The sequence below is a fragment of the Pinus tabuliformis genome, chromosome 9 (assembly GCF_031772625.1).
Source record: "Pinus tabuliformis cultivar Carrire ecotype Pingquan chromosome 9, CPIR1, whole genome shotgun sequence".
Lineage (NCBI taxonomy): Eukaryota > Viridiplantae > Streptophyta > Pinopsida > Pinales > Pinaceae > Pinus > Pinus tabuliformis.
The window spans coordinates 1,565,717,307-1,565,745,131 of NC_142307.1; the positions used below are offsets into that span (position 1 = coordinate 1,565,717,307).

The 27,825-nt window shown below is 37.8% G+C and overlaps 1 protein-coding gene across 3 annotated transcripts in view; it reads right to left on the minus strand.

The window, feature by feature from the left end:
• The window catches only part of LOC149154613 (putative CoA ligase CCL6), a 305,760-nt gene that overhangs the window by 156,083 nt on the left and 121,852 nt on the right, over positions 1-27,825 (minus strand). For all 3 annotated transcript variants that reach the window (XM_089440150.1, XM_089440151.1, XM_089440149.1), the window contains exon 6: positions 11,608-11,684. In XM_089440150.1, the coding sequence (XP_089296276.1) occupies positions 11,608-11,684 (77 nt within the window). The remainder of the gene's footprint in view (positions 1-11,607; positions 11,685-27,825) is intronic.

Consider the following 27,825-nt stretch of genomic DNA (forward strand, 5'->3'; position numbering starts at 1 on the left):
GATTCTATTCATAAGCATTTAGTTGCTTACGTCTCCGATTTGAACACATCAAAGGAGATATATGACAGGTTGGTTGGCATGTTCAAAGCTAGCAATGCAAACCATGTTCTCTATCTCAAGAACAAGCTGAAGGATATAAAAAATGGAAGAGGTGAAGACACTCAATCCTACTTCATGAGGATTGCTAAGATCAAAAATGATCTTCTTTTGATTGGAGAAGCTATTGCTAATAGGGAGCTCACTCTCATTGCCCTTGGAGGACTCCCTCGTGAATGGCTCGTGTTCAACACTACTATTGTTAACAACAACAGGATTCCAAGTTTTGAAGAATTGTTGACTAGATGTTCTCAAGAAGAAACAAGGATGATGGAACGAGATATGCCTTCAAATAGGAATGATCCTACTGCATTCTTCGCTCATGCTAAAAAGAAGAACAATGCAGGGTCAAAGAAGCAATGTCAAGGAAGATCGGGTTTCAAGAATGGAAGGAATGGAAGATGCTTCATTTGCAACAAGTTTGGCCACTATGCTAGGGAGTGTCCTAATAGAAGGGATACACCTCATGATGATGACAACCACAACAACTACAATTTCAGGGACAACAACAATCAAAGGAATGGCAGATTCAAACACAGAGGAAAAAGGAATGCTCCCGCTACTCAACATGGAAATGGTCGCCCTCCCAAGAGATCAAGAAACCCCAGGTATGATGAATCTAATGTTGTTGATAAGAAGCAAAAAGAATTTTATCTTATAGTTGCCCTCTCTACTGCATCTCCTCCAGACACATTGGGAAATTGATTGATTGATAGTGGTGCCTCAAGGAACTTCACTGGGCATAAGGAAGCTCTTTCAAATCTGATTGAAAAGGATACAAATTTGGAAATTATCCTTGGGGACAATACTACCTATCCTGTGAAGGGAGTTGGGAATGTTACTCTTCAATTGAATCAAGGTAATACCATTCATCTACAAGAAGTACTATATGTACCCGATCTAAAGAAGAACCTGGTATCTATCTCGGCAATGGAGGACAAAAGATTCAAGGTGGCATTCATCAATGGAAAGATACATTTGTGGAATAAAAATTTCAAAGATGCATTTACACTTGGATTCAGGGTTGATAGCCTATAACAAGTTGGAGGAAGTCCACTGGGAGCTATGTCTTGCAACACATCTCTTCAATCCGAATTATGGCACCGGAGGTTTGCCCATCTACATTACAAGGCTCTACCCACTGTGAGGAAGATGGTGACAGGTATGCCCGAATTTAAAGTAGAACATGAAAGTGTTTGTAAGGGTTGTGCCAAAGGAAAGCATACAAGGGGACCATTCCCCTCCAATGATAGCAAGACTACCGACATATTGCAATTGGTTCATTCTAATCTATCTGGTATGATGCCTGTCAACTCTTTGGGAGGATATTTATATTATGTTATCTTTATGGATGATTTCTCTTGCAAAACTTGGATTTATATCTTGAAGAAGAATGATGAAGTATTCACATGGTTTCGTTCTTTCAAAGCTCTGGTCAAAAATCAAATCGGGAAGAAGATCAAAATATTGAGGACCAATAATGGAACAGAATATGAATCAAATGAGTTCAATGACTATTGTAGAGAAGCTAGCATTAAGAGGGAGACTACTTCTGCATATACTCCCAAGCAAAAAGGTGTTGTTGAAAGGAAGAACCGTTCTATTATAGAAGCCACTTGTGCCATGCTTCATGATCAAAGCCCTCCAAAGTTTCTATGGGCCGAAGCTGCAAACATTGTCATGTATGTTCAAAATAGATGCCCTCATCAAGCGCTGGACTCCAAAACTCCCAAAGAAGTTTTCAGTAAGAAACTTGATGTTTCTCACTATAGAATTTTTGGTAGTCCCGTATATTTTTATGTGCCGAAAGAAACGCGAAGCAAATTGGATGCTTTTGGGAAGAAAGGAACATTTGTGGGCTACAGTGAAACTTCTAAGGCATATAGAATCTATGTGCCTGGTCAACGAGAAGTGGAGATAAATCATGATATCACCTTCGATGAGGATGTTACCCTTGGGAAGATTAGTAACCTTCCTATTCCAAGGAAGGACAAAGAAGTAGATTCAGGAAAGCAGGGAGAACTGCAGGATGAGCCGATGCCCAATGCTGAAGGACCAATGGATCCCATTGATCCACCCCCTCATGAGCCCTCCTCCTCAAAAAGGAGACCCTCATGGCTTAGGGAAACTCTCGAAGATGTCGAGAGACATGTTGCACCAAGAGGGACATTTCATGAAAGTAAGAAGTCGAATAGGTACCAAGGGTACTTAACTTCCATGAGCACCATTGGTTAATCTGAGCCTTGCACATTTGAAGAAGTTGCAAAGCACCAAGTTTGGAAGGATGCTATAAACGAAAAGTATGAGTCGATTATGACAAATGATGTTTGGGATGTGGTCCTTAGACCCAAGGAAAAATCTGTTGTCACCTCGAAATCGCTCTACAAGATCAAGCACGACGTTGATAGAAGTGTTGAAAAGTTCAAAGCTAGATTTGTTGCTCGAGGCTTCTCTCAAAAGGAAGGTGTGGACTACGATGAGATATTTGCACCTATTACTCGATATACCACCATCCGTTCGATTATAGCCCTTGTTGCCTCGCAAGGATGGAATGTATGCAGGTTCAAAGTTTAAGATCATCAGACACATCTATGCAAGTTGAACAAAGCCCTCTATGGGTTGAAGCAAGCTCCCTGAGCTTGGTATGAGAGGATCAACAACTATCGGATGAAGTTGGGATTTACAAGAGTGAAGCAAATCCAAACCTTTATTCTAAGGTTGAGAATGATAGACCTCTCATCTTGGTACTTTATGTGAACGGTCTCTTTCTGACTAGTGCAGACCCTCTTATTCATCAATGTAAGAGGGAGTTGGCTTCCAAATTTGAGATGAAGGACCTAGGATTGATGTGTTATTTCCTAGGGTTGGAGGTCTCGCAAAAGCTAGGTGAGATTTTCCTTTCACAAGGAAAATACATTGTGAAGCTACATGAAAGATTTGGGATGGTGGACTGCAAGTCCGTGACTACTCCGATGGAACTTAACTTCAAGAAGTTATGCAAAAGTGTTGTTGGGCCCGATTTGAGAAATCCTTCTGAGTATTGTCAACTCGTAAGGGCCCTGATGTTCTTGGTGAACTCCCATCCAGACATATGTTTTGCAGTGAATACATTGAGTTAGTTTTTGGTCAAGCCTCATCACATACACTAGATTGTTGCCAAGAATCTCTTGAGATATCTCCGGGGCACAATCACCTACGGACTAAGATACACTGTCGGGAATGTAAGGCTCCATGGTTATTATGATGTTGATTGGGCTGGCAGTGTTGTGGATCGTAAAAGCACATCTGGATGTTGCTTCTCTCTAGGGTCTGCTTCGATATCCTGGATGAGCTAGAAGCAGAAGTCGGTTGCTTTGAGCAACGCTGAGGTTGAATACATTGTTGCTAGTAAGGCCTCCCGTGAAGTTGTTTGGTTGAAGAAGCTCTTTAGTGAGATGTTTGGACATGTGTTGGATACCACCATGATCTATTGCGACAACCAAAGTGGGATTCGTCTTTCTGAGAATCTCATGTTTCATGATCGCTCCAAGCATATTGATATTAGTTACCACTTTATCCGAGATATGATACAACGGGGAGCAATAAGGCTTAGTCATATTAGGACTGATGATCAGGTCACAGATATTCTTACAAAGCCCCTAGGGAAGGTCAAATTCTTAACCTTCCGTGAACTCTTCGAGTCGTGGAGAGACCCTCTTATGAGGGTCGGTATGAGATGGATGTTGAACTCTGGAGAGACCCTCTTATGAGGGTCCGTATGAAATGGATGTTGAACTCTGGGAGCTCCAGGGGGCTTGGAGTACTTCTTGGAGCAATGAGGGACCATAGGGTGAGTGGTTCACCATCCCTTAGTGGTGCGCGATGTACAAGGTGAGTGGTTCACCTTCCCTTGTGATACCTCATGTTGAGATATGCATAGGATGAGTGGTTCACCTTCTCCTATGGCATATGAGCAGGATGAGTGGTTCACCTTCTCTTGTCGGTACATCCTACCCATGTAGTCTGGGACTCATGGGAAGTACCTCTCATCTGGCCAATGAGTAGGGAAATGAGGATAGTGACAATAGTACTATCGATGGACGCATCGTGTACTACTGTATTCCCTATGCTAATATGTTTGATATTAATCTGGGACCAAAGGAGACTAACGTTGGATCAGTGGAGAGTAGTATGATGCACTCTCGATTATTGGAGACTAACTTCAGGCTAGTGGAGAATGGCATGATACATTCTTGATCAATTCTTCTTCATTATTTCTTCATGGTTCAGCAGAGCAGAACAAAGCAGAGATGACAAGGATGGTACTGATTGTCAGATGGTTTGGCAGGTGGAGTTCTTCCTAGTTGAGAGGGAGAGTTAAATTTGGAAACTAGGGCCAAACTCCACCTTGGATAGATCATATGATGCAACTGATATTTTTATTGGATTCCTCCCTTCAAGAAGTGTAAGATTGATCTAAAGATCATCTCATTCTGACATGTACAAATAGAATTATGAATCTATTTTTTATATGGACAAATTGTCAAGGTCAGCCAGCAAATTACTGTGGGCTCAACATTTGCATATAACTAGAAGGTGCCTTTGCCTCATTTGGACATCACTCATCTTCTCACACATCTCTCTCTTCTCGTCTAATTGGGTACGGATTTCTGGGCAACTTTTCTCTCCACACGTGCAATGGAAAGGACATCAATTTACTGTTTTGGACGTTGACCAGTGTTTACCGAATTTCAGGAAGGGTTTGACCATCACTGACTTGTTTGACTGCATTTTTGTTGGAGAAAATTCTGTTTGGGAAGGCCACATTTTTGGGCACAGATATCGAGGCAATTCGTACTGTTTGACCAGCGTTGAATGCAGAAGGGTTTGAATGTAGTGTTGACCAAGTTTGACTGAGTTTTCCAAGACTATTTTGGGCTTATTTGGATGATTGTTGGAGGCCAAGTTGACTAGGTTTGACCAAGTTGTTTCGAAGGATAAATTCTACCCTATTGACCAGCAATGACTTTCTGGTTAAGGCTTCCTGTGGTCGTTGTTTGACTGGACAGATTTCACTTTGATTGGGCAAGTGAATATTACATATTTTACTCTTTTTCTCTGTTGAACTTTCGAGGAATAATAAGAAGAATTGATCTAAGGGTTTCCCCCTCGCTGGCACCATATCTTGTGTCCTCTTGCCTTGGCTTGTCTTCTACTGTTTTATTTATGTTCTATCTGCATTTACTGTCATGTTAATGTGATTGCTAATCTGGAAAATGATATTGGGCTAATAAGAAAATTGAATTAAATTGCTCTTAAGCATAGAACATACCATTGTTATCTAAAATTAACAACAATATCTGGATAGAGAGCTGTGAGATTGAAGTAGTGAGAGAGGGGCAAGGGCAGTGAAGCCGAAGGAAGGATTCCAATTCCGATGAGTGCATTCGCAAAGAGGCAAGTGAGCCACAGTGAGGCTGACGCAGAGCAGTGCAGTAGCCTCTAGAGGCAATTTCAAATCTGTTAGGGAAAAGCAGAGTTTTAGTGCCAGAAGCTGGGCAGAGGTTCTAGAGGCGTGAAGAGACATTTTCCCAGACAACAACAAACCAAACGACTTGAGGAGAAGTTGGTTCGAGCTGAGTGCATAAGTGATTGCGCTAGGGTGACATAGTAGCTACGCAAAGCCAGTTTAGATGACTCAATTTGAGTTGACGTCAGAGCCCAGATTTTCCTAGTGAGTAAGGAAATTCCTCACTAGATTTTCTTGTTAGTTTTTCTCTGTAGGATTGTTAGTTTTGGCATCGAGTTGTACTCGGATTATTTCACTACTACATAATAAAATAAAACGCTCACTATTTTTTCCCAAGTTCGGTTTTCTGGGGACATTGGTTCAAAAATAACTGTGATAAATTTATGTGTGCGCTAGCATTTCTTCCAACATTTATTCTTCCGCAGTTTTATTTATGTAGATTGCAGTGTGATTTATTCAATATTTGTCATAGCAAACGACAAATAAATTGTTAAATTAAATTAAGAATTAGGAGAGTAATTTCCATATGCTATAATAGGATTCCAGTTTTCGGAATTTTCACATGGTATCAGAGCGCAGTTGATCAGTCAGAGAGCTCATTAGCGAAGACAGACGAAGTTTCGTTATTTAGTGTCGGTAGCAGATCGAAACCCCAGAGGCAACGCAATTACTTTTTCGGAGAGGCCCAGTTTCTTGAGGAGTTTCAATTTTTCTGAGTGAGGGACTCTCTCCAAATCGAGGGATTCCAAAGACAGAGGAAGAAGCCCAGTATTTTCGCAGAGCAGATCTCTAGCTGGATGCAGTAGTTTTGCAACAGTTTGCTAGAGCAGAGCTAGCGTCGGGTGGAAGGAAGAAGAGCACACGCTGAGGGAAAAATTTTCTCAGGGAACTTCTAATCTCAAGAAGTTCAATTTTTTCCTTGCAAATCAACAGTTGTTGTGAGCAGATTTTCTCACTCCATAAGGGAGTGCGATAGCCTAGCAACAGTTGAGTAGAAGGGAAGAGGATATTTTCAACATTTGTTGAGATGGCCACTGCTGGACTTCATGACCAAGATAGGTTCGATGGTGCTTCCAATTATGTCATCTGGAAGTCTAGGATATCCTTCCTTCTGGATGAATATGGCTTGAAGCCATATATTGATGCAGTGGTAGCAGTGCCCCACAATGCAGATCAGGTGAAGGAGTACAGAAAGGAGATGGTGCAGGCGAAGAGGTTAATCCTAGACGGAGTCTAGGATTACATTGCTTCACACATCGCTGGCAAAGGAACTACCAGAAAGATGTGGGAAACTCTCTCCATGCTACACCAAGGCACTTTCGAGCAGCCGAAGATGTACTTGGAAGAGAAGTTGAGATGCATCATGATGCAGAAGGGGGAAGGCATAAACCCCTTCCTCACCAGGATTCAGGAGGTCCGATACGAATTGTCAGTTGTTGGGGCAACAACTCAACCCATAGAGCTAGTGCGATTGGCACTAAACAGTGTGTCTCTGAGGAGTGGAAGGTATTCCTCCAAAGGATTTTGGGCAAAGAAACCTTACCAAGTTGGGAAAGGATATGGGCTAATTTGCAGCAGGAGGAGTTGAGTCAAGCTCTTTTAAAGAGCTCCATCAGTGGCAGCAGCGACAAACATAAACAAGTGAAAGAGAAGAAGAATGTGGTCCTCACATCGAAGGGTCCCAGTCAAGGGCAGGGGGTGCAGCGGAAGAAGAAGGACCTATCAAACGTCAAGTGCTTCAGGTGTGGCGAGTTTGGCCACTACAATACCCAGTGTCCTCTCAGGAAGAAGGGAAAAGAGGAGAAGCAAGACCAGGCAGCAGCTCATGCCGAGATTTATAAGTTGTCCTTCAAGTTGGAGTAAGACTTCGCTATGATCATCGACATACCTACAAGAGTGAGGTGGGGTGATTTGGAGTTATAGCCCCAGAGCACTACAAATGGGCAGGATCCTTGAGGAATCCACCTCTTGGATCAATACCTTGCTACAGGGGCCCACAGTGTTCAGTAGCAGGATGGATCAGTGGCAATTGACGCAATCAGTACCAGAGTGACAGGGGCAGACTAGTAGCAGTCAGAGGCTGGGGAGCACAGTGCAGTGTTGACAATAGAGCAGGAGGCATAGTGCAGAGTTGGCAGCAGTGCAGATTCTTCAGTGATAGTGCAAATGATAGTAGCAATCAGAGACTCGCGAGACAGATGCATCACACTAAACACAGTTGATTCAGTATTTTGGATGTTTTTCAGTTGCAAATGTTGCAGTTGTAGCAGCAAAGGATGAGGAGTTGCAGCGCAGATGCATTGTTGGCAGCATCAACAGCAGCGCAGATGCAACGTATATCAGAGTTGCGTAGTGGTTGGTGTGCAGTATGGCCAGACATCAGCAGTGTGACAAGAGATGATGCAGAGACAAAGTGTTGCGACAAGGTGAGCAGCAACACTAGAACACATTCCTCGTTAAGAGAGAGTGTTAGTTTTTGTAACATTGGATGTTTAAAGTCTTGAAATTTTGTGGAGAGGCTAGAATACATGAGATCTCCAAAACACAAAAATCCTTTCTGGGAATTCTGCCTAGAAATGACTTAATTAGATTATTAACCAGTTTTTAAATATTTCCTAAGTTCAAATTTAGAGAATATGGTTAATTAATCAGAATTAATTAATTCAAGGCGTGAATGATCTAGAAACTCACATAGATCGACTTCAAGTAAATCCTAGCCATCGATTAAGATTTAATCTTGGTCGTTAGAGTCCCAACAAAAGATTATAAGAAAAAAGTTGATGGGCACTTGGAGAAGACACTTGACCAGTTTGATTTCATGAGCAAATCGATTTCCTGAGTAGCAGCAGTCAGTTGCCAGAGAGAGAGCTAGTGAGATCGAAGCAGTCAGAGAGGGTCGGGGACAGTGAAGCTGGAGGAAGGATTCCAGTTCTAGTGAGTGCATTTGCAGAGAGGCAAGTGAGCCATAGTGAGGCTAGCTCAGAGCAGCGCGGTAGCCTCTAGAGGAAATTTTGAATCTGCTAGGGAAAAGCAGAGTTTCAGTGCCAGAAGTTAGGCATAGGTTCCGAAGGCCTGGAGAGACATTTTCCCAAACAACGACAGACCAGACAACTTGAGGAGAAGTTGGTTTGAGTTGAGAGTAGAGTTGACTGCGCTAGGGTGAAGCAATAGCTGTGCAAAGCCAGTTTGGACGGCTCAATTTGAGCTTGAGGTCAGAGCCTGGATTTGCCCGGGGAGTGAGAAAATTCCTCACTAGATTTTTCTTGTTAGTTTTTCGCTGTAGGATTGCCAGTTTTGGCATCCCATTTTACTCATATTATTTCACTGCTGCATAATAAAATAAAACCCTCACTGCTGCATCGGTTTTCCCAAGTTGGGTTTTTCCAAGGACATTGGTCCTAAAATAACTGTGTTAATTTATGTGTGTGCTAGCATTTCTTCCAGCGTTTATTATTCTGCAGTTTTATTTGTGTAGATTGCGGTGTGATTTATTTAGTATTTGCCGTAGCAAACAACAAATAAATTGTTAAATTAAATTAACAATTAGGAGAATAATTTCCATTTGCTGTAATAGGATACCGGTTTTCGGAATTTTCACATTTCCCCCCCATTTTAACAATTAGAAAATGAGAGGAACTGCATCTCTAATTGTAAACAAGATGCTCAACCTCATTTACATTAAAAGATTGAATTTTTTAGCTAAAAGCCCTTAATCTAGCCTATGGAGGGGTAAAAGGCCCTCTTCTCTAATTGTTCATCTGAAATATACAATTTGGGCTTTTTAAAGCCACTTTACAAAATCAAGCGGCACAAGCTGTCAAAGTGACCTATCTCCATAAATGAGGGGAATAAGGAGGGCTTCATCACAACATACAACCTCCAAAGGTGCTTGAAAGGTTCTCGAAAATGGATAGATGCCTGCAAACTTTTCAAGGGGTACCAATCACGATAATCCAAACCCCTTCCAAGCCATTATGTGGGCATATAGGTTGTACCGTCCAGCCTTCATATGCTCTTTAACGATCTGTTTGCTCCATAAAGTATGCACACCCAATTTTAAAATGTCATCCAAGGTTAGCAAATGGGCTTCAAATTTCATGATGAGCCTTCAAAGATGCCAGCAAGTGGTGAGCTCCCCTAATATACAGTGATATTAGGCCTCAAACAAGTCTGACCTCTCCCTTATATGCCCATTAAAGTTGGCTCCATTTAGTAGTTCAGGTCATCCCTAACATACACATACACACACACACATATATATATATATATCACTCTTATCCATCACAGTGCACTCTGTTTTTCAAGGTGGGAGTGGTCCACAGCTCTGAAACAAGGCTTACGGCCTGATTTTCCAACTGTATTGAATCTGTGCATTTAGCACCAGAATCAAGGTCGCCAGCAGGCATTGGATGCACCCTTGGGTCACTTATCAGGTCCGATACGGCACTGCTTTAATACGCTTGTAACTCCCTTCTCTCGGCTTCACCACAACCAAACTCACACAAAGAGTAGTTTTCCGACTGTATTTAAGCTGCACACTTAACACCAGAATCAAGGTCACCAGCAGGTGTTGGAAGCATCCTTGGGTCACTTATCAGGTCCAATATGGCAATGCTTTGATACGCTTGTATCTCCCTTCTCTCAGCTGCGCTACAACCAAACTCACACATGCAGTAGGCCTCCACATCAGTTTCATTCCTTAGATGTAAATTTGCCCAATTAAGCGTTCATTCATCCTTCGCATCAACAATGCACCAGTTTCCTGAATTTTGGGTATAAATTTAGAACATGGAAATTGCATTTACATCTGCAATCCAAATGGTAATCGCTCATGTATCGATGCCGAGACTTTATTTCTTACATAACCATGACTTCCTTTAAGTCAACAATAGGCCAATAGTCAGAATCGCAGAACCGTCTCCTTGTTTTATGACGTCGGACATTTGTGGCAATGATCTTCTCGTTGTAAGCACACATGCATGCATTGATTAACCATGCAGGCTTTCCCAAAGTGAACAAGGGAGCTCTTCTAATCATCACGAATACGCACGCTTTTCTTCCGAATTCAAGTTCACAAAATCGATAGTTTGGCAGTTCCCAAATAAATTCCATAAATATGGTCGAAAGCAATTTAACAAAGCTTAAATCACCCAGCGGCAAGTAACCAAAATGTTAGAAGGGATGGCAGTCCAATCATGAAAGCCAATGCAGATAAAATTTCATAAGCTGACTAAAATTGGGTACGTAAGCCTCTCTTTATTAACAATGCATACGCATGACGAGTTGCTAATCCAAAACTCCAGTATAATTATAAGTGCATTGCTGTCCCTAGCATTCATGGCAGGTTCTTCACTGCAACCCCTGGAAATCACACCCTGGATTGCAAACATCAGAGCCATTGAGAGGATGACAGGATTCTTTCTCATAACTGCAATCGCTTCACAGTGCTATTCCTCTGCAAAAAACTTAACAACATGGTCAACCGACGGACTTCTGCCTTGAAACTCTCAGAGCACCTATATCATAGAGTTTGCTGCTTCATTTGATAATTTCATAATTCTGCATCTCAATTACTTCAACTCTGCTACTTTCCTGGCTACGAAATTGCAAATAAGCAATCACACAGGCCTTCCAAGTATCCTTTGGATAACAGTGTCATTGTCAAACATTTCCCTATTACAAATTGGTGGATAACAGTGCATTGAGGAATTTTTAACTCGCTCACTGGATACAGATCATAATTAGCATTTATTAATATGACACTATCTTTTAATTAGGATTTGTTAACTGTAAAATTATGGTTTTGTTCAAAGATAAAGTTTGATTTATGTTACATAGTAACATACTCATCATTGCATTTGTCCTAGTACCTTTAAATAACTATATTCAACCAAAAACATACAAGCGCTACACTAATACAATGCACAACTTTATTCGCGAGTTATGAAGAGACCAAAATCTTTCAAAACTACAAACTAAAGGAGGTTGAAATTATTGCATACTGCAGGTATCTTGCTCTCTTGTACAAAAACCAGTGAAACTTCAGCATGGCAAATAATGAACTCAATAGCGTCCGCACCTACAGTCACAGATAGAATGGTAACCGTTCATCAGAATGGTTATTTCATTATTTAAAGGAAAACGGTTTAATATGGATCATTTTCGTAACCTCTCTATCCATATAGAGCTAAAAATAGACAACACTAAATGAATATTCGGAAAGTAAAAAGATGAAGAAACTGTACAAAATAATGTAAAAGGAAGCACAAAAATTGGGATGCAGAGACTTTTTGTTAAAATATCAGTTAATGTAACTCAAAGATTGCAGAAAGGAGAGGAGAGCAAAGGCAATGAGGGAAAAAGCAATCAGTGAGGGCTTATGTTCACTTCAGAAAATCAACGCCTTAAAAAGTAATTGTCATTCATGTGACTGTACACCACAGTGGTATATATTTAAAGCACATTAGGAAGAAATATGTGCATATAGAGCTAGAGAAGAATTAAATCTTCTAAACAATGGGTTTTTGTTATGGTCTTGCATAAGAAATCCATTGTCAACAGAAAATTCATCATAAGAAAAGAAAATCTATTACTGATCAATGATGGCCATATTGCTCACTTACTACTCTAGAGCCTATACATTTAATAACTGTTGTACTACGTATATAATAACACTATTGTTAATGACTACTATATATTAAATGGCAGTTACCTATACATAAAAACCAGCTGTACTAGACCTGTAATTCCAAGCCAAACTACATAAATAGTATGTCATACTACAACCAATGCTACGCTGATCTACTCTGAAGTAGGTTACCAAGAAAATTTTATGATAGGTCAACCGGGATAAATTGCAATATAACTTCAAATGCAATACATTTCAATACTTGCCAATTCGGGAAACTGTGTATAGACTCTTATCCCCTAACTTGTAGGGATAACTAGAGGATTTTTTCACTTCTGATTTTCATCACAATCAGTACTTCCACAGATGAGATCTATTGTTTTCCGGGACATTTGGCCAGAGATGCTCCCTACATTTATTCAACTGACCCTCATAATCAAATTTTTATGAATATTGTACCATGCATTGCTATATCTTATGTTTTGCTCACATTTGATTATATTGCTCCTTATATCTATCATGAACGTGATGATAAAAAATGCAACTTGATAATGGCTCATAACACTCTAAAGTCATGTCTCCTATTTAGTTTTACTTGGGTGGGTTCATATTCTCCAACATATAAGTGTTGCCACTCTTGGCTTGAGTTGCACTATTATAGGCCCACGAAAGTGCAGCGAGTCCATATCCCAAATCATAATTAACACTTCATTTTCCCTATTATTCCATACACATATTCCACTGTCTTGTTCATGGTTGCATTGTCAAATGTCATAGTAAGGTTCATACCTCATAGTCCCATAAAAAAACCCTCATCTTAATTGCTCAAGATCAATGGAACCAATGAAACTCAAGAGTGTAGGAATTTATAGGGTAAGTTCCTCAGACAGAACACCAAAGGACACCGCTCACAAACAGATCACAGATCAATACACCAGTGTTGTTGACGTGGTTAAAACCCTCAAAGAGGGAAACAGTCCACGGCCTGAGCCAACGCGGCCACTTCAGGGAATTTATTAATAAAAGAATGAAAATTTACATAAGCTTCTCTCATGAACGGTTACCCTACAAATGACCCTCCATGCACTTTAAATAGAGATCATGGACCAATCGGGTGTTAAGCCACGGATCAAGTGTCAGTAATACCGATGAGAGAATGAACAGTCTGATCACTACATATCGTGACCGTCGGATTGTAAGTTACAAAAGTACATAGTAAAGAAACACACTTTACCTAACTCTACACTTGACCAAGTTATACTTAACTATTTCCTATGTGTCGGAATATCCTAACAAAGAGCCAAATAACAAAGCTTGAACTATGCCATATCACTGTGAAGTCAATGCCCAAAGTCCCATGTTTGAAAATGCAGATCTAAAAGAAAAGGGAAAGATCAAGAATCAAGAAAAAGACAATAGAAGGAGCAGTAAGAAATAGTGTCAAGGAAATGGTAGCTCAATGCAAAAAAGTGAACCCTCATTTTTTAAGGCACTCATGTTGATGAACATCTTTAAAAAACCTTTCTTGGCTATGCAAGTCAACTCACGAAAATACCAACCTAATCATAACATCCATTACTACACATACCCTTGCTTAATGTTTGTTACAACAAAATCTAGCAGCTCAATGGAAAGCCTCACTAGGCAAACCTAGGTCATATGGCCACAAAGAGATCAACCAGCATTATCACCTTAGTGGCCTCTCTCCTGTTGTTTTGTGGTTGGATGTTACCCACACAAGGGAGGCTTCACTAGCAAGACTTAGAGGTTGGATTACTTAGGGTTTCCAAGCCTAATGGGTCTCTAAAAATCTTGCAAATACAATCACCTAGAATGATCTTCAATAAAGGAAGGCTCAAGGGTGATATGAGTTTAATGGTTATGGAAGAAGGTACTGGCCAAGCCTTGGAGGCCAAGCTTTACAAAAGTTTAGACACACTTTCCACCAACCCCAATAAACTAAATGAAGACTATTATAAGTTAGAGTTTTAACGATATGCTGATTCATAACATGCAATAGCATATAACAATGAGAAAATAGCATCTAAAGAACGAGATCAACGAAGGCCTTATGCTATTGAATAAAGTAAGCAAGGGATACACAAACAAGTAATTTTTAATCGCTAAAGATGCACAAAACAACATAAAATACCTAAACTTCAACACTTTTTATTGGAAAAATATGCAATAAATGATAGATTTTTCCCTTTTAACATTAATAAATGGAAACTTTACCTATAGGACAACAACTTATAGGTGCAAAATGCTAGTAAACGCATATTTAGACAAAACCCTAACCCTAGCTACTACAAAATAAAGGAAAAATGAAAATTTAAGTTAATTGACACACACTAGTGCCTTCATTCAATTGAGCAATGGAATCAATTAGGGTAACGTCAAGATATGAGGACCCTGGATAGAGAGGTGGCAAACAGTTCACTTCACTTAGAAACCCTGGCAACATTCTTGTTAGGAGATTTAAGTAAAAGGATACAAGAAAACTAGTTCCTTTGATGGATTCTTGATGAAAATTTTTGCATAAATACATAGAAACAATAATTCATTAAAAGATATTGCACTTTTTAATATGGCATACGACAAAACCTAGTTTCAGAAATTTCATGCATAATGGATGAAAAATAGCATTAAAATTACACCATTCAAACAAGAATCACTTCATCAATCCATAACAAAGCCTCTTTACCTATGTTGCACAAAATGCCTTCTTGGGCAGTGTACCAATATTGGAAACATACCAGTATAGTGTAACTCAGCGGAAACTTCCTCGAAACACCATTGGTTGTACCATATGGCATTTCGTGATTCGAAAACGTTGTATGGTACAACCGGCGCCATTTTGGGGTCGTTTTGACAGAAAACGCATCGTTTCAATGAGTTAAGTGGTTGTTTCAAGCCCACTCAAGCAACCAAGAAGGGTGTGGGTCCCTTCTATAACTAAAAAACGCTTAATTAAACATTTTTCATAAAGTTTATTTCACTCCTAAGCTAATTTCATTAAAAAAAATTACACTTAGAGCTCTTTCTTATTGCTCTTGATATTAGTGGTGATCAAGTGGAACTAGCAGTACTAATAGAATTGCCTCTTTCGATGAACAAGCATCTTGTTACATTTTTGTTGATGAGGATGAGGATTGTTTTGTTAGATTTTAAGCCTCTGTGGAAGTTTTTTGTAGTGTCAAGATCCGGATTATCCACAGTTTCTAGTTCATTCTGCCAACGTTTCAAACCCCAAAGGGGGTCCATCATCAAGACATATCAGATAGAATATGAGTGAAAGATTATTGAGAGAAGAGAACCTTGCGACCTGGATATAAATAAACAAAAACCCTAATTTTATAAAGGCCAACACATGATTCCTTATTTTTATTAATTATTATATTATTTTATTTATTATTTCTATATAATAATTTTACTTATTTATAAAAGTTTTATAAAAACTTTAATTAATCATTTAATTATTCATTATTACTTTAGGTTTAATTATTTAATCATGAACAAATAAGTTAATTTATTTTAGTTTATTAATTTTGAACTTCATTTATTAACTAATTAATTCTTTTTATTTTTACTTAATTAATTACTTAATTTAAATTAATTTATAAATTATTTCTGCCTACCTTTAATTAATCAATCATCAATTAATTAATTAATTAATTAATCGATTTATTAATTTCTAATTATTAATATATTTTTATTTATAAATTAAATGTTAATTCAATTTAATTTTAAAAATTGACTAATAAATTACTTAATTAATTTATAAATTGTATTTGCCTTCCTTTAATTAATCAATTATCAATTAATTAATTAATTAATTTATCTAATTAATCGATTTATTAATTTCAAATTATTTTATTTATATTTTTTATTTATAAATTAATTGTTAATTCAATTTAATTTGATTTTAAAAAATTTTGACTAATTAATATAATACAATTTTTTTTTTTGGATTTTAATTAATTAAAAACAATTAAAATTGATAAAGAAATTAATTTATAATACTAAAGTTCTAATTTTTATTTTATTATATTAATTTATAATTTCAATTTCTATGATTAATTGATTAAATTAAATTAATTTATTTTGATAAATTATTCCTTATTGAATTTAATTAAAAACAATAATTCAGATTTCTTTAATGTCATATAATTCTAAAAAAAAAAATATTTTTTATTTTCATATAATTCTAAAATTCCTTATTTTGATTAATATTTATTAGAGTTTTACTATCATAATCAAAGTTATTTTTGGTTATTATTAATAATTTGAGAAGATATGTTTAATTTTATATTTTTATTTATTTTATTTTAGAATTAATTAAATTAAATTAAATTAAATTAATTAAATTTATTTGTTTTAATTTATTAAAGACCCCTTATGCTCCGGAGGGGCTTATTTGCTTGATGAGAGGAAGCCAATTTCCACTGATTTCACTCCCATTGTCCCTATTGAGGTTCTGAGGAAATTTTATAATTTCAATGGCCTCTCTGATTTTTCTTCTATGATAGTTGTCTTCTCTTGCAATTACCTTGGCGTCTTCCAAACACACATGATGCTTGGTTTTGGACGAGTACTCTGCAAGGGCTGATGTACGGGATCTTTCATTCTTTATGTCGGCGGCATGCTCTTTAAGTCTTATTTTCAGAGACCGACCTGTTTCCCCAATATAACTCTTGCCACATGAGCAATCGATCTTGTACACTCCCTTGAGTTGTTGTCGATCAATGTTATCCTTAACCGACCTCATCATTTGCCTTATTGTTCCACATGTTGTAAATTGAGTGTCTATGTTTTCCTTCCTTAAAATTTTTGCAATCTTATCTGTAATCCCTTGGATGAATGGAAGGTAAACTCTCCCTTGATTTTCTTGCTTGTCTCCAGGGGTACGCTCAGAGAGGGGCCTATCCTGAGCCCTCCTTATAGCTCAGAGAGGGCCCTATCCTGAGCCCTCCTTATTATTTATAAATAAAATATAAATAATTTGAAATTAATAAATCGATTAATTAATAAATTTATTAATTAATTAATTAATCAATTAATTAATTAATTGATAATTGATTAATTAAAGGAAGGCAAATACAATTTATAAATTAATTAAGTAATTTATTAGTCAATTTTTAAAATTAAATTGAATTAACATTTAATTTATAAATAAAAATATATTAATAATTAGAAATTAATAAATCGATAAATTAGATTAATTAATTAATCAATTAATCAATTAATTAATTAATTAATTGATGATTGATTAATTAAAGGTAGGCAGAAATAATTTATAAATTAATTTAAATTAAGTAATTAATTAAGTAAAAATAAAAAGAATTAATTAGTTAATAAATGAAGTTCAAAATTAATAAAATAAAATAAATTAACTTATTTGTTCATGATTAAATAATTAAACCTAAACTAATAATGAGTAATTAAAATTTTTATAAAACTTTTATAAATAAGTAAAATTATTATATAGAAATAATAAATAAAATAATATAATAATTAATAAAAATAAGGAATCATGTGTCGGCCTTTATAAAATTAGGGTTCTTGTTTATTTATATCCAAGTCGCAAGGTTCTCTTCTCTCAATAATCTTTCACTCATATTCTATCTGATTTGTCCTGATAATGGACCCCCTTTGTGGTTTGAAACGTTGGCAGAATGAACTAGAAACTGTGGATAATCCGGATCTTGACACTACAGGATGAGGATTGTTATGATTACTAAATATGTAGTCAATATTTGTCTTTAGTTCATGTTTTATATTAATTTTAGCATATAAACTCTCATGTATAAAGGCTTATTTTGGAACCTTCGATGTACAACCTCATCTATAAAGGCTAATTTTGGATTTTTGCATCGTGTAATCATCAGTGAGAATTAATAAAGACTTGGTTTTCCTTCAAAAATGTCATTTATGTGTCTCATTCTTTCTTTTCTTGCAAGATGATGTGTTAGTAACTTATTTGTTATATATATGACATTTCGCTGAACGTTTCAAGTGACGTTTACATTTTCCGAGGGTGACATTTCAATTTGTACCAATTTCAGAAACTTCTAGATGTTTTGGAATTTTGTGCAACTTAGATCTCCATGCAATACATATCCTCCCAAGACAATTCACAATTTACTTAGCCATTTCATCCAAGAGAAAGAAGAAAGAAATAGTGTGCACTCCTTTAAGGGAAGAATGATGAGAGTGTGTGACAATGATCCAAAGGAAATTGACTCCCCTCTATTTATATGAGGCTAACCAAGTCAATTTTCCTTAATTTACAATTTAAAGCCCTAAAAGGTTGCTCAAATCAATCAACAACACTATGAGGTCACAAGTCAACCTAAATATAGCTTTAGAAAATGATAAATCATAACAAAATGACATAAATTTTCCATATGTGTAGAAGGATTATCTTTCCAACATAAAATCATCCTCCATAAATGAGCATCTCCATCAAGCAAGGTGATAAAATAGGTCCAAGAGTGCTCCTCACTCCAAGTTACCTCATCAAAGTGAATGGGTCCATTTCAAAGTAACATTTCCTCATCCATGACAACATCATCAAGAAGCCCCGCATCACCTTCTTGTTACTTTCATGGGTGATGTGGCAACCCTAGGACATGGCGTTAGAACCAAAAGGGAGTGTGTCAACCCTCCCAAAGTGTCTCAAGTGGTCTCATCATAATCTGGGCTCATGAATAAAGCGATGTCCATAAATTAGGTGTAAGGTTAGCCTAGGGGCATCCTAGGTCCTCTAGGGCACATCATCAATCAATCTAATGCCCTAACTTATTAGTTTAGCATTTCAGCATCTTGAGGTGTAGAAGGGGCCATACATCCATGTGGAGGTTCCTCAAAGTCAATCATCGATCTCTAAAGAGTAAACGTTGGCGCTGTAATGTCATAAATCCTCTCATAGCTAGGCTAGATGTCCTCTTCAATGTGTTGGAAAGGTGTCAAGCCATCCCACAAGTGATATCCAATGTATCTGTGAGAAACCACCTGAAACCATAGTATTCAAAACCGGTCGCTCTGAACCAAAAACCGGTCAAACCAGCGGATTCATTGGCTAAACCGACTGGACCAGTAGAAAAAACGCTTTTGTCACCCTCCCTCTATAGGAAAATCAAGAGATAAATGTAGTTAAATTATTTTCCTTAACTTGATAATTACTTGTGATAGGTGTTGGCCTTTTTATTACTTTATTAGATCTTTGTTCATCAAGCAATTACCAAAAACAATGGACATCACAAGGTACACAAGATATAGGCTCTAAGCCAGGGAAAAACCCCTCCAAGGGGAAAACACAGAAAATGCTTCTCTTCTTCTTTAGAATCTGCTTACAAAAGAGACTTCCAAAACCCAAAGACCAAAGCCAACAAACCCTCCAAGCCCCAAGTTAGCCCCCAGCAAGATCGGTTTCAACGCAACTTAAAACTTCAATACTGCAACAGACTTTCGGCCCCTGCAATTTCGGCCATATATATTTCTTTTAACTTGTGTATATTTTTGTTTTATTTTATTTATTTTCCATTAATTGTTTTTATTTTAGTTTATTTTATTTCCATTAATTATTTTTATTTATTAAATGATCTTGTCTCGATTAGGGTCTTGACTCCTTTTTATAATTTTTTACTTCCCTCCTTGTTTGGAGTTTGAATTTGTTTTTTTATTCTTGTTATTTTTTTTATTATAATAATATTTGATTTTAATAAATTACTTTAAATGTTATTTTTCAAAAACTAGCCATTTAATATAGTTGTTACTTAATAATATTTTTTTAATATATTAATAAATTAATATCATAATTTAAATATTATTATTCAAATATAGTTGTTACCCGAAATTATGGTCTCTACATTGCTCTCTATTTAAGCCTTTTCCATGGTCTGCCTCTTCATCTGGTCCTCATGATGAACCACACTGGTTGGTTCGAAACACGTTGGCCAAAAATTTCTCTTATGTCATTTCTACCGAAAGACGTTTCTTAAATCTTTGACAAACTGTTAGTTTTTGTAGCATCGGATGGTGTTCTAGTCTCAACAGTGGTAAGAGAGGCTAAGAAACACTAGGACTCCAAAACCCAGAAAATTTTTCAAGAAAATCCACCTAGAAATGCTTTAATTAAGTTAATTAATCAGTGATTAAATTTTTCCTAAGTCTAACTTAGGGAAAATGATTAATTAACAACAATTAATTGAGGAAGGTGAGATTTCTCTAGAAACTCACACAGATCGACTAGGAAATGATATCAACCATTGATTAAGATTTAATCTTGGTCGTTGGAGTCCCAACTGGAGATTATAAGAAGAGGTCGATGGGTAGATGGAGGAATATAATAGCGATCGATTTCCTTAGGCAGTGTGATTTCTCCAAAGAGCAGCAACAGTTGTTGGAAGAGTTCAAGCCGAGAAGGGAAGCATAGACAAAGAGGGGCAGAGACAGTGAATCCGGAGGAAGTTTTCCAGATCCAAAGAGTAGCTTGCAAAGAGGCAAAAATGGCCACAGAGATGTTGACGCAGGGGTTGCATTAAAGTCTCTAGAGGGCAATTCGATGTCGCTGGAGGGAAAGCTCATTTTCAGTTCCAGAGGCGGAGAATATTTTCCAAAGTGCCGAAGAGACAGTTTCTCAGTCAGTCGCAGACGAGATGGTTTGAGGAGCAATTGTTCCAAGCAATGTGTATTCCAGTTCTACGTTAGGGTGACACAAGGTCTGCGCAGGCCAGTTTGGACGGCTCGCTTAGAGCTGCTTGTCAGAGCCCAAACTGCCAGTGGGGTGAGGAAAATTCCTCATAATATTTTAGCCAGTATTTTTCTCTATAGGATTGCCAAATTTCAGCATCTAGTTGTACTCATAATTTCTCACTATTGCTTAATAATAAAAACCCCCAACTATTGCACTGGTTTTTCCCACATTGGGTTTTTCCGAGGACTTTTGTCCAAAAAAGTGTGTGCGCCAATATTTTCTCAGTTTCGAGTTTATCTTCGCAACATTTTCATTTGTGAAGATTGCAGTGTGATTAATTCGTTGTTGCCATAGCAATAAACTGCATAATAAATTATCAATTAGAAGAATTAATTATAGTTGTTGCAATAGAATTTCAATAGTGAAATTTTCACATCTTATCAGAGCAATTTTGATTAGACGAGGAAGCTTAGAAGTGAACGCAAAAATTCGTTGTTCAGAGGGAGCAGCAAAACGAATTTCTGGGGCTGCACAGAGCCTAGGCCAGACAATGCGAATTGTTGGGCAATTCAATTTTTCGGTGCAGGTTTGGCAAAAAATTTCAGCTTGCTTGAGTGAGTGATTCCAGCAGGAAAACGAGACAGCAACTCAGTAATTTTTGCTGAGCGGATTCCTTGTTTGGGCACAGAAGGATTTTGCAGTAGTTGCTAAAGCAAAATCCAAATTTCTCTCAGAGGGTTTCTAGTCTAGAAATCCAAATTTTGAGTTGCTGCAAGCATATTGTCTCACTCCAAAAGGGAGCACGAATAGCAGATTCAACGACCAAGCAGGGGGAAGAGGGATATTTTCGGTCCAGATTCAGAGATGGCCACAACTGGGCTTAGAGATCAAGATAGGTTGGAAGGAGCCTCCAACTATGTCATTTGGAAGGCTAGGATGTCCTTCTTACCTTAGTCACCAGATTCGCCGAATTTCAACCATTAAATTCGAAATTCGGCGAATTTCAATGACAAACGAACATATTCGTTCGAGTTCGCCGAATTTAATGGCGAACTCGAATTTCAAGCCGAATTCGATTTTTTTCGAACAAAATCGCCTGACATTCGTTGAAATTCGCATTAAATTCGCCTACAGTTTGATTAAATTCGTTTTTTTCACGCGTTTTACGCTTTAGGTTGCGGCCCGGGGGTTTTACAGTTCGATTAAATTCGTTTTCGAGCCCAGCTTTGGACGTGGTGTGATAGCCTTTGGTGCTTAACTATAAAGGGTACCGTCGTAATACGAATTTACAATGCAACTCAACTGTCCACGATACGTCGATGTGAGCTTAGTGCTACTGGTGGTTTTTGCTGCACTTATTCGTCCGTGAAAAGCATTTCCCATTTCATACTATGGTCCTTGTATAAAATATAAAATGTGGTTAACCATTTTCATTTAAATGAGAGTTTTGAGAACGTTTGTAATTTCATAGAATATATTATAATACAATATATCTTAAAATATGTTTTAGTATAATAAATTTTCATTAAGATCCAAATGGTTTATTTTATTTTTATTAATTTTCTTATATTTATTTTATAAGAAGATAAAATATATTGCAGTTGTTTTATTTAGGTGATTTTTTAGGATTTACCAAAAATAATAATATAAACCTATTTTGAATAGGTACTAAAACCTACAGGGTGTCAGTAAGTTGTAACCACAAAAAGCTTAATTCGATAGATTCAAATTGCTCATTGTTGTGTGTTAACTCTTAGCTTTTTTTTTTAATTTGAGTTTGGAAACCTTGTATCACCCATATTGGACAATGAAAATTCTTTAAAACTGTTTTTGTATATTTTTTTATGCCAATCTATCTTTAAAAGATTGAATTATTTTAAGATTCAGATGTATTTTATTTTTTGAACAGCTATGAATGGTTGCTCATAGGACTTGCTGGTAGCTGCCATACCATTTCTCATATGCATATCTATCTTTAATATACATTTTTTTTTCGAATTTCTATATGTCGAATTTTATGTCGAATTTTATCGACAAAATTTTAGTTGCCGAACTTTATTCGAATTTCATGGTCGCCGAACTCGAACTCGAACTCGAACCTGGTGACTAAGCTTCTTACAAGATGAATTTGGCCTAATGACCTATGCAAAAAATGTTGTGACAATACCGAACAATGCAAATCAACTGAAGGAATAAAGGATAGAGATGGCTAAAGCGAAGCAGATGATCTTGGATGGAGTGCGAGACCATATAGTCTCGCATGGATTGACCAAGAATACGACCAAGGAGATGTGGGATGCTCTCCCATCTATATCAGTATCCTTCCAAGCAGCGGAAGATGTTCCTGCAAGAGAAGTTGAGAAACATCAAGCTGCAAAAGGGTGAAGGCATAGATCCCTTCCTCACCAGAATTCAGGAAATCTGGGATCAGCTTGCAGTTGTTGGGGAGGCGCCTCAACCCACAAAGCTTGTATGTTTGGCCCTGAATAGTGTCTCAAAGGAGTGGCAAGTCTTTTTCCAAAGCATCTTGGGACAAGACACATTACCTAGGTCGGACAAGATGTGGTCAACCCTGCAATAGGAGGAGATGAGGCGAGCTTTAGTGAAGAGCTCCATCCGTGGAAGAAACAGTAAGGGTTCGAAGGGTGCAAAGGAAGAGGAGAAAGTGGCTCTTGCATCAAAGGGTCCCAGTCAAGGACAAGGGCAGAAGAAGAACAAGGACTTATCTAAAGTCAAGTGCTTCAGGTGTGGCGAGTCTGGCCACTACAATACCCAATTTTCTCTTAGGAAAAAGGACAAGCAGGAGAAGCAGGACCAAGCGGTAACATCCGCAAAGATAGACAAGTTGTCCTCCAGGATGGAGGAAGATTTTGCCTGTTCGCAGCTATACCTTCAAGAGTGAGGTGGGGCGATATGGAGTTATAGTCCTAGAGTTGCGCAGATTTGGGCAGGATCCATTGAGGTGTCTTCCTCATGGATCACTACCTTGCTACAGGGGCCCATAGTATTCAGTAGTAGTATGGATCAATGTCATTTGTTGCAATCAGATTCCAAAGTGACAATTGCAAAATAGTTGCAGTCAGGTGCTAAGGAGTGCAGAGCAGAGTTAACGGCAAAGTAGGAGGCTCAGTAGTAGAGTCAGTAGCAGTGCAGATTCCCAGTGGAGAGTGCAGAGGCTAGAAGCAGTCAGATGCAGGATGAGACATGGATGATTCAATGTTTTGGATGCTTCTCAGTTGCAATAGTTGTAGTAGCAGCAACAACAATAAAGAGGGAGTCCCAGTGCAGATGCAAAGTTGGCAGCAATATAGCAGTGTCAACAGCAGCATAGATGCAGCATTAGAGTATTGTAGTGGTTGGTGGGCAGTGGCAGATAGTCACATAGGCCAGACATCAGCAGCGTCCAAAGGGTGATGCAGAGAGAGGGTGTTGGAGTAGTTCAGCGCTAGAACACCTTCCTTGCTAAGAGGGAGTGTTAGTTTTTGTAGCATCGGATAGTGTTCTAGTCTCAACAGTTGTAAGAGCAGCTAAGAAACACTAGGACTCCAGAACCCAAATAAGGTTTCAGGAAAATCCACTTAGAAATGCCTTAATTAAGTTAATTAATCAGTAATTAAATTTTTCCTAACTCTAACTTGAGGAAAATGATTAATTAATAACAATTAATTGTAGAAGGTGATATTTCTCTAGAAACTCACATGGATCGACTAGGAAATGGTCTCAACCATTGATTAAGATTTAATCTTGGCCATTGGGAGTCCCAACTGGAGATTATAACAAGAGGTCGATGGGTAGATGGAGGAATATACTAGAGATCAATTTCCTCAGGCAGTTCTATTTCTCCAAAGAGTAGCAGCAGTTGTCAAAAGAGTTCGAGTCAGAGAAGGTAAGCAAAGAAAGGGGTGGAAACAGCGAGTCTAGAGGAAGTTTTCTAGATACAGATAGTAGCTTGTGGAGAGGCAGAAATAGCTACGGAGAAGCTGACGCAGGGGCTACACAGAAGTCTCTAGAGGGCAATTCAATTTTGTTGGAGAGAAGCTCGTTTTCAATTCCAGAGGCTGGGAAGATTTTCCAGAGAGCGAGACAGACTATTTCTTAGTTAGCAGCAAACAGGACAGCTTGAGGAGAAGTTGTTCCAGGAAGTGCGTATTCCAGTTCTGTGCTAGGGTGATGAAGGCTCTGCACAGGCCAGTTTAGACGGCTCACTTGGAGTTGTCAGTCAGAGCCTAGATTGCCAGTGGGGTGAGGAAAATTCGTCATAATATTTTTGCCAATATTTTTCTCTGTAGGATTGCCAGAATTTCTCATTGTTGCTTAATAATAAAAACCCTCAGTTGATGCACCGGTTTTTCCCACATTGGGTTTTTTCGAGGACTTTTGTCCAAAAATAACAATGTTATTTTTTTGTGTGTGCCAGTATTTTCTCAGTTTCCAGTTTATGTTCCGCAGTGTTTTTATTGGTGAAGATTACGGTGTGATTAATTCATTGTTGTTGTAGCAATAAACTGCATAATTAAATTTCAGTTAGAAAAATTAAGTCTAGTGGTTGCAATAGAATTTCAGTACTGAGATTTTCACAACTTTGACTTTTACTCCTCTTCTTCGTCCTCCAGCTACCCTTTCTTCTTCTTCACTATTGCAGATCAAACTTGTGTGAGATGAGTGTCCAAATGAGTCGAGCTACTCTCTTTTATATAGCCTTTCTTGAGGGTCAAATTCCTCCCTTTAGGCCAACTTGATCTGCTCCTTGGGCCGACTTGGTCTTGGGCTTATCCATGGCTTTTTCTTGACAAAATAAATATTTTTCTTTATTACAATGAGTCCAAATGGGACTATGACACATGACCAATATTATTCTTTATCCTAGAAAGACCTAGAATACCTAAAAGCACGAAGAACATGCTTTTGACTCAAACTTAAGAATGAAACCCGCACTCCAAAAATAAAATATACTTTATTTTTCTTTCTTTTTATTTCTTTATAAAGAATATATAATGTCATGATTACAATTACATCACAATGAAGATTGAACCTAGTTACAATTTTCAACGCCCTTGTCGTTTTTTGGGTCAAACCGGTCGGTTCACTATCACGCCGGTCATGGACCCATTAGACATGTTTTTTTAGGCTTTTGAAGTGGTTTTGAGGTAAACTAAGGGTTGTTTCCCTCCAAAAATAACACCTCCAAGCCAATAAAAAGAGGTCCCTCCTCTCATTTGCCTCACACATCTCATTTGGAGATTTTGTGAGCTTCATTGGGAGCTTGGAGAGTGTTGAGTTTTTGCTGGACTAGTCATCTTGGAGACTTGGAGTTGGACTTTGAGCTATTTTGGAGTTGTTAGTGGAGTGGGCATCTTAAAGAAGAGGCTAAGGGAGCTAGTTTGCATTTCCAGGTAAGGATTTTCACTTGAAAAAATCTGTATTTCATTGTTGTCCATGTATTTAATTTTTCATGTGTTTTATGCTATCAAATTTCAAGTTCAACTTTTAGTTTTCAAATCTTAAATTTTGTAGGCTAAATATGCCCCATTTTTTTCCCAAATTTATCTTAGGTTTTCCATTTTACTTGGCTGCAATTTCTTTTTAATTTGTAGATTTCTTTCAATTGCAAATTTCAAATATTTCTAGTCAACGTGCCTCCAAAACCAAAGGACACTGCATGGGCTCATTGTGATGTAATTGATGGAAAAATGATATGCAAATTTTGTAATAAATCTATTGGAGGGGGGCTATTCTCGGGTTGAAACAACACTTCATTGGAATAAGAGACGAAGTAAAGCCATGTGATGCACCAAAGGAAATGATAGGTGATGTTAGGACAAAATAATTTGCCAAGTTGGAGAATAAGGCTAGGGAGAAAAGGCTATCCAGGAAGAAATCGCAAGGAAGAAGGAAATTTTGCAAGCCATGAAAGATGGTGGGTATGATGATTTTGAGATTCAAGACTCCTCTTCTATCCCTTCCACCAATGACCCCTTCCACTATGTTCCTCCCGTTCTTGGTTCTTATCAAGAAGGCCAACAATCTAAAGGAAAAAAGAGGATGAACATCCAAAGCTATTTCTCAACCTCTGCCACCACTGCCTCTACTAATCCTAGTTCCTCCCAACCAAGTCTAACTCAACGCCAAACCACTTTGGATGACCATTGGAAAAAGCAATGCAAATAATCTTTTTTTTAATACATTGCTAGATGGTGGTATGATGCAGATATCCCATTTAACGTTGCTCTCTCACCTTATTACCAAACTATGTGGGACTTTGCTATAGTTGCAGGAAAGGGCTTCAAAGGCCCTAGTGTGCATGACTTGAGGGGAGCTCTTTTGCAAAAAGAGATTTGTTCCATTGCTGAGTATTTCGCTGAGTATAGAGGGTCATGGCTTAAGACAAGTTGTTCCATCATCTAAGATGGATGGACCGATGGAAAGAACCACACTATCATTAATTTCCTTGTTTCTTGCCCTCAAGGAACCATGTTTTTGAGATTAGTTGATGCATCTGATAAGGTGAAGGATGCAAACTTTCTATTTGAACTTTTGGATGAGATTATTCAGGCAGTTGGGGAGCAAAACGTTGTGCAGGTCATCACAGATAATGCCTCAAACTATGTTATTGCTGGAAAGATGTTAGAGTCCAAATATGAGACCATATTTTGGACTCCATGTGTTGCACATTGCATAGACCTCATGCTTGAGGACATAGGCAAAGTGGAGTGGGTAAAAAACATTGTAGAGCATGCTAAGTGCATCACAAAATAGATCTACAACCACTCATGGGTATTGAACCTAATGAGGATAAACATTGTTGGCAAAGAGCTTGTTAGGCCTACAATTACGAGATTTCCAACTCACTTCCTTACGTTGCAATCTCTCAAATTTCAACAAAAAAACTTGTAG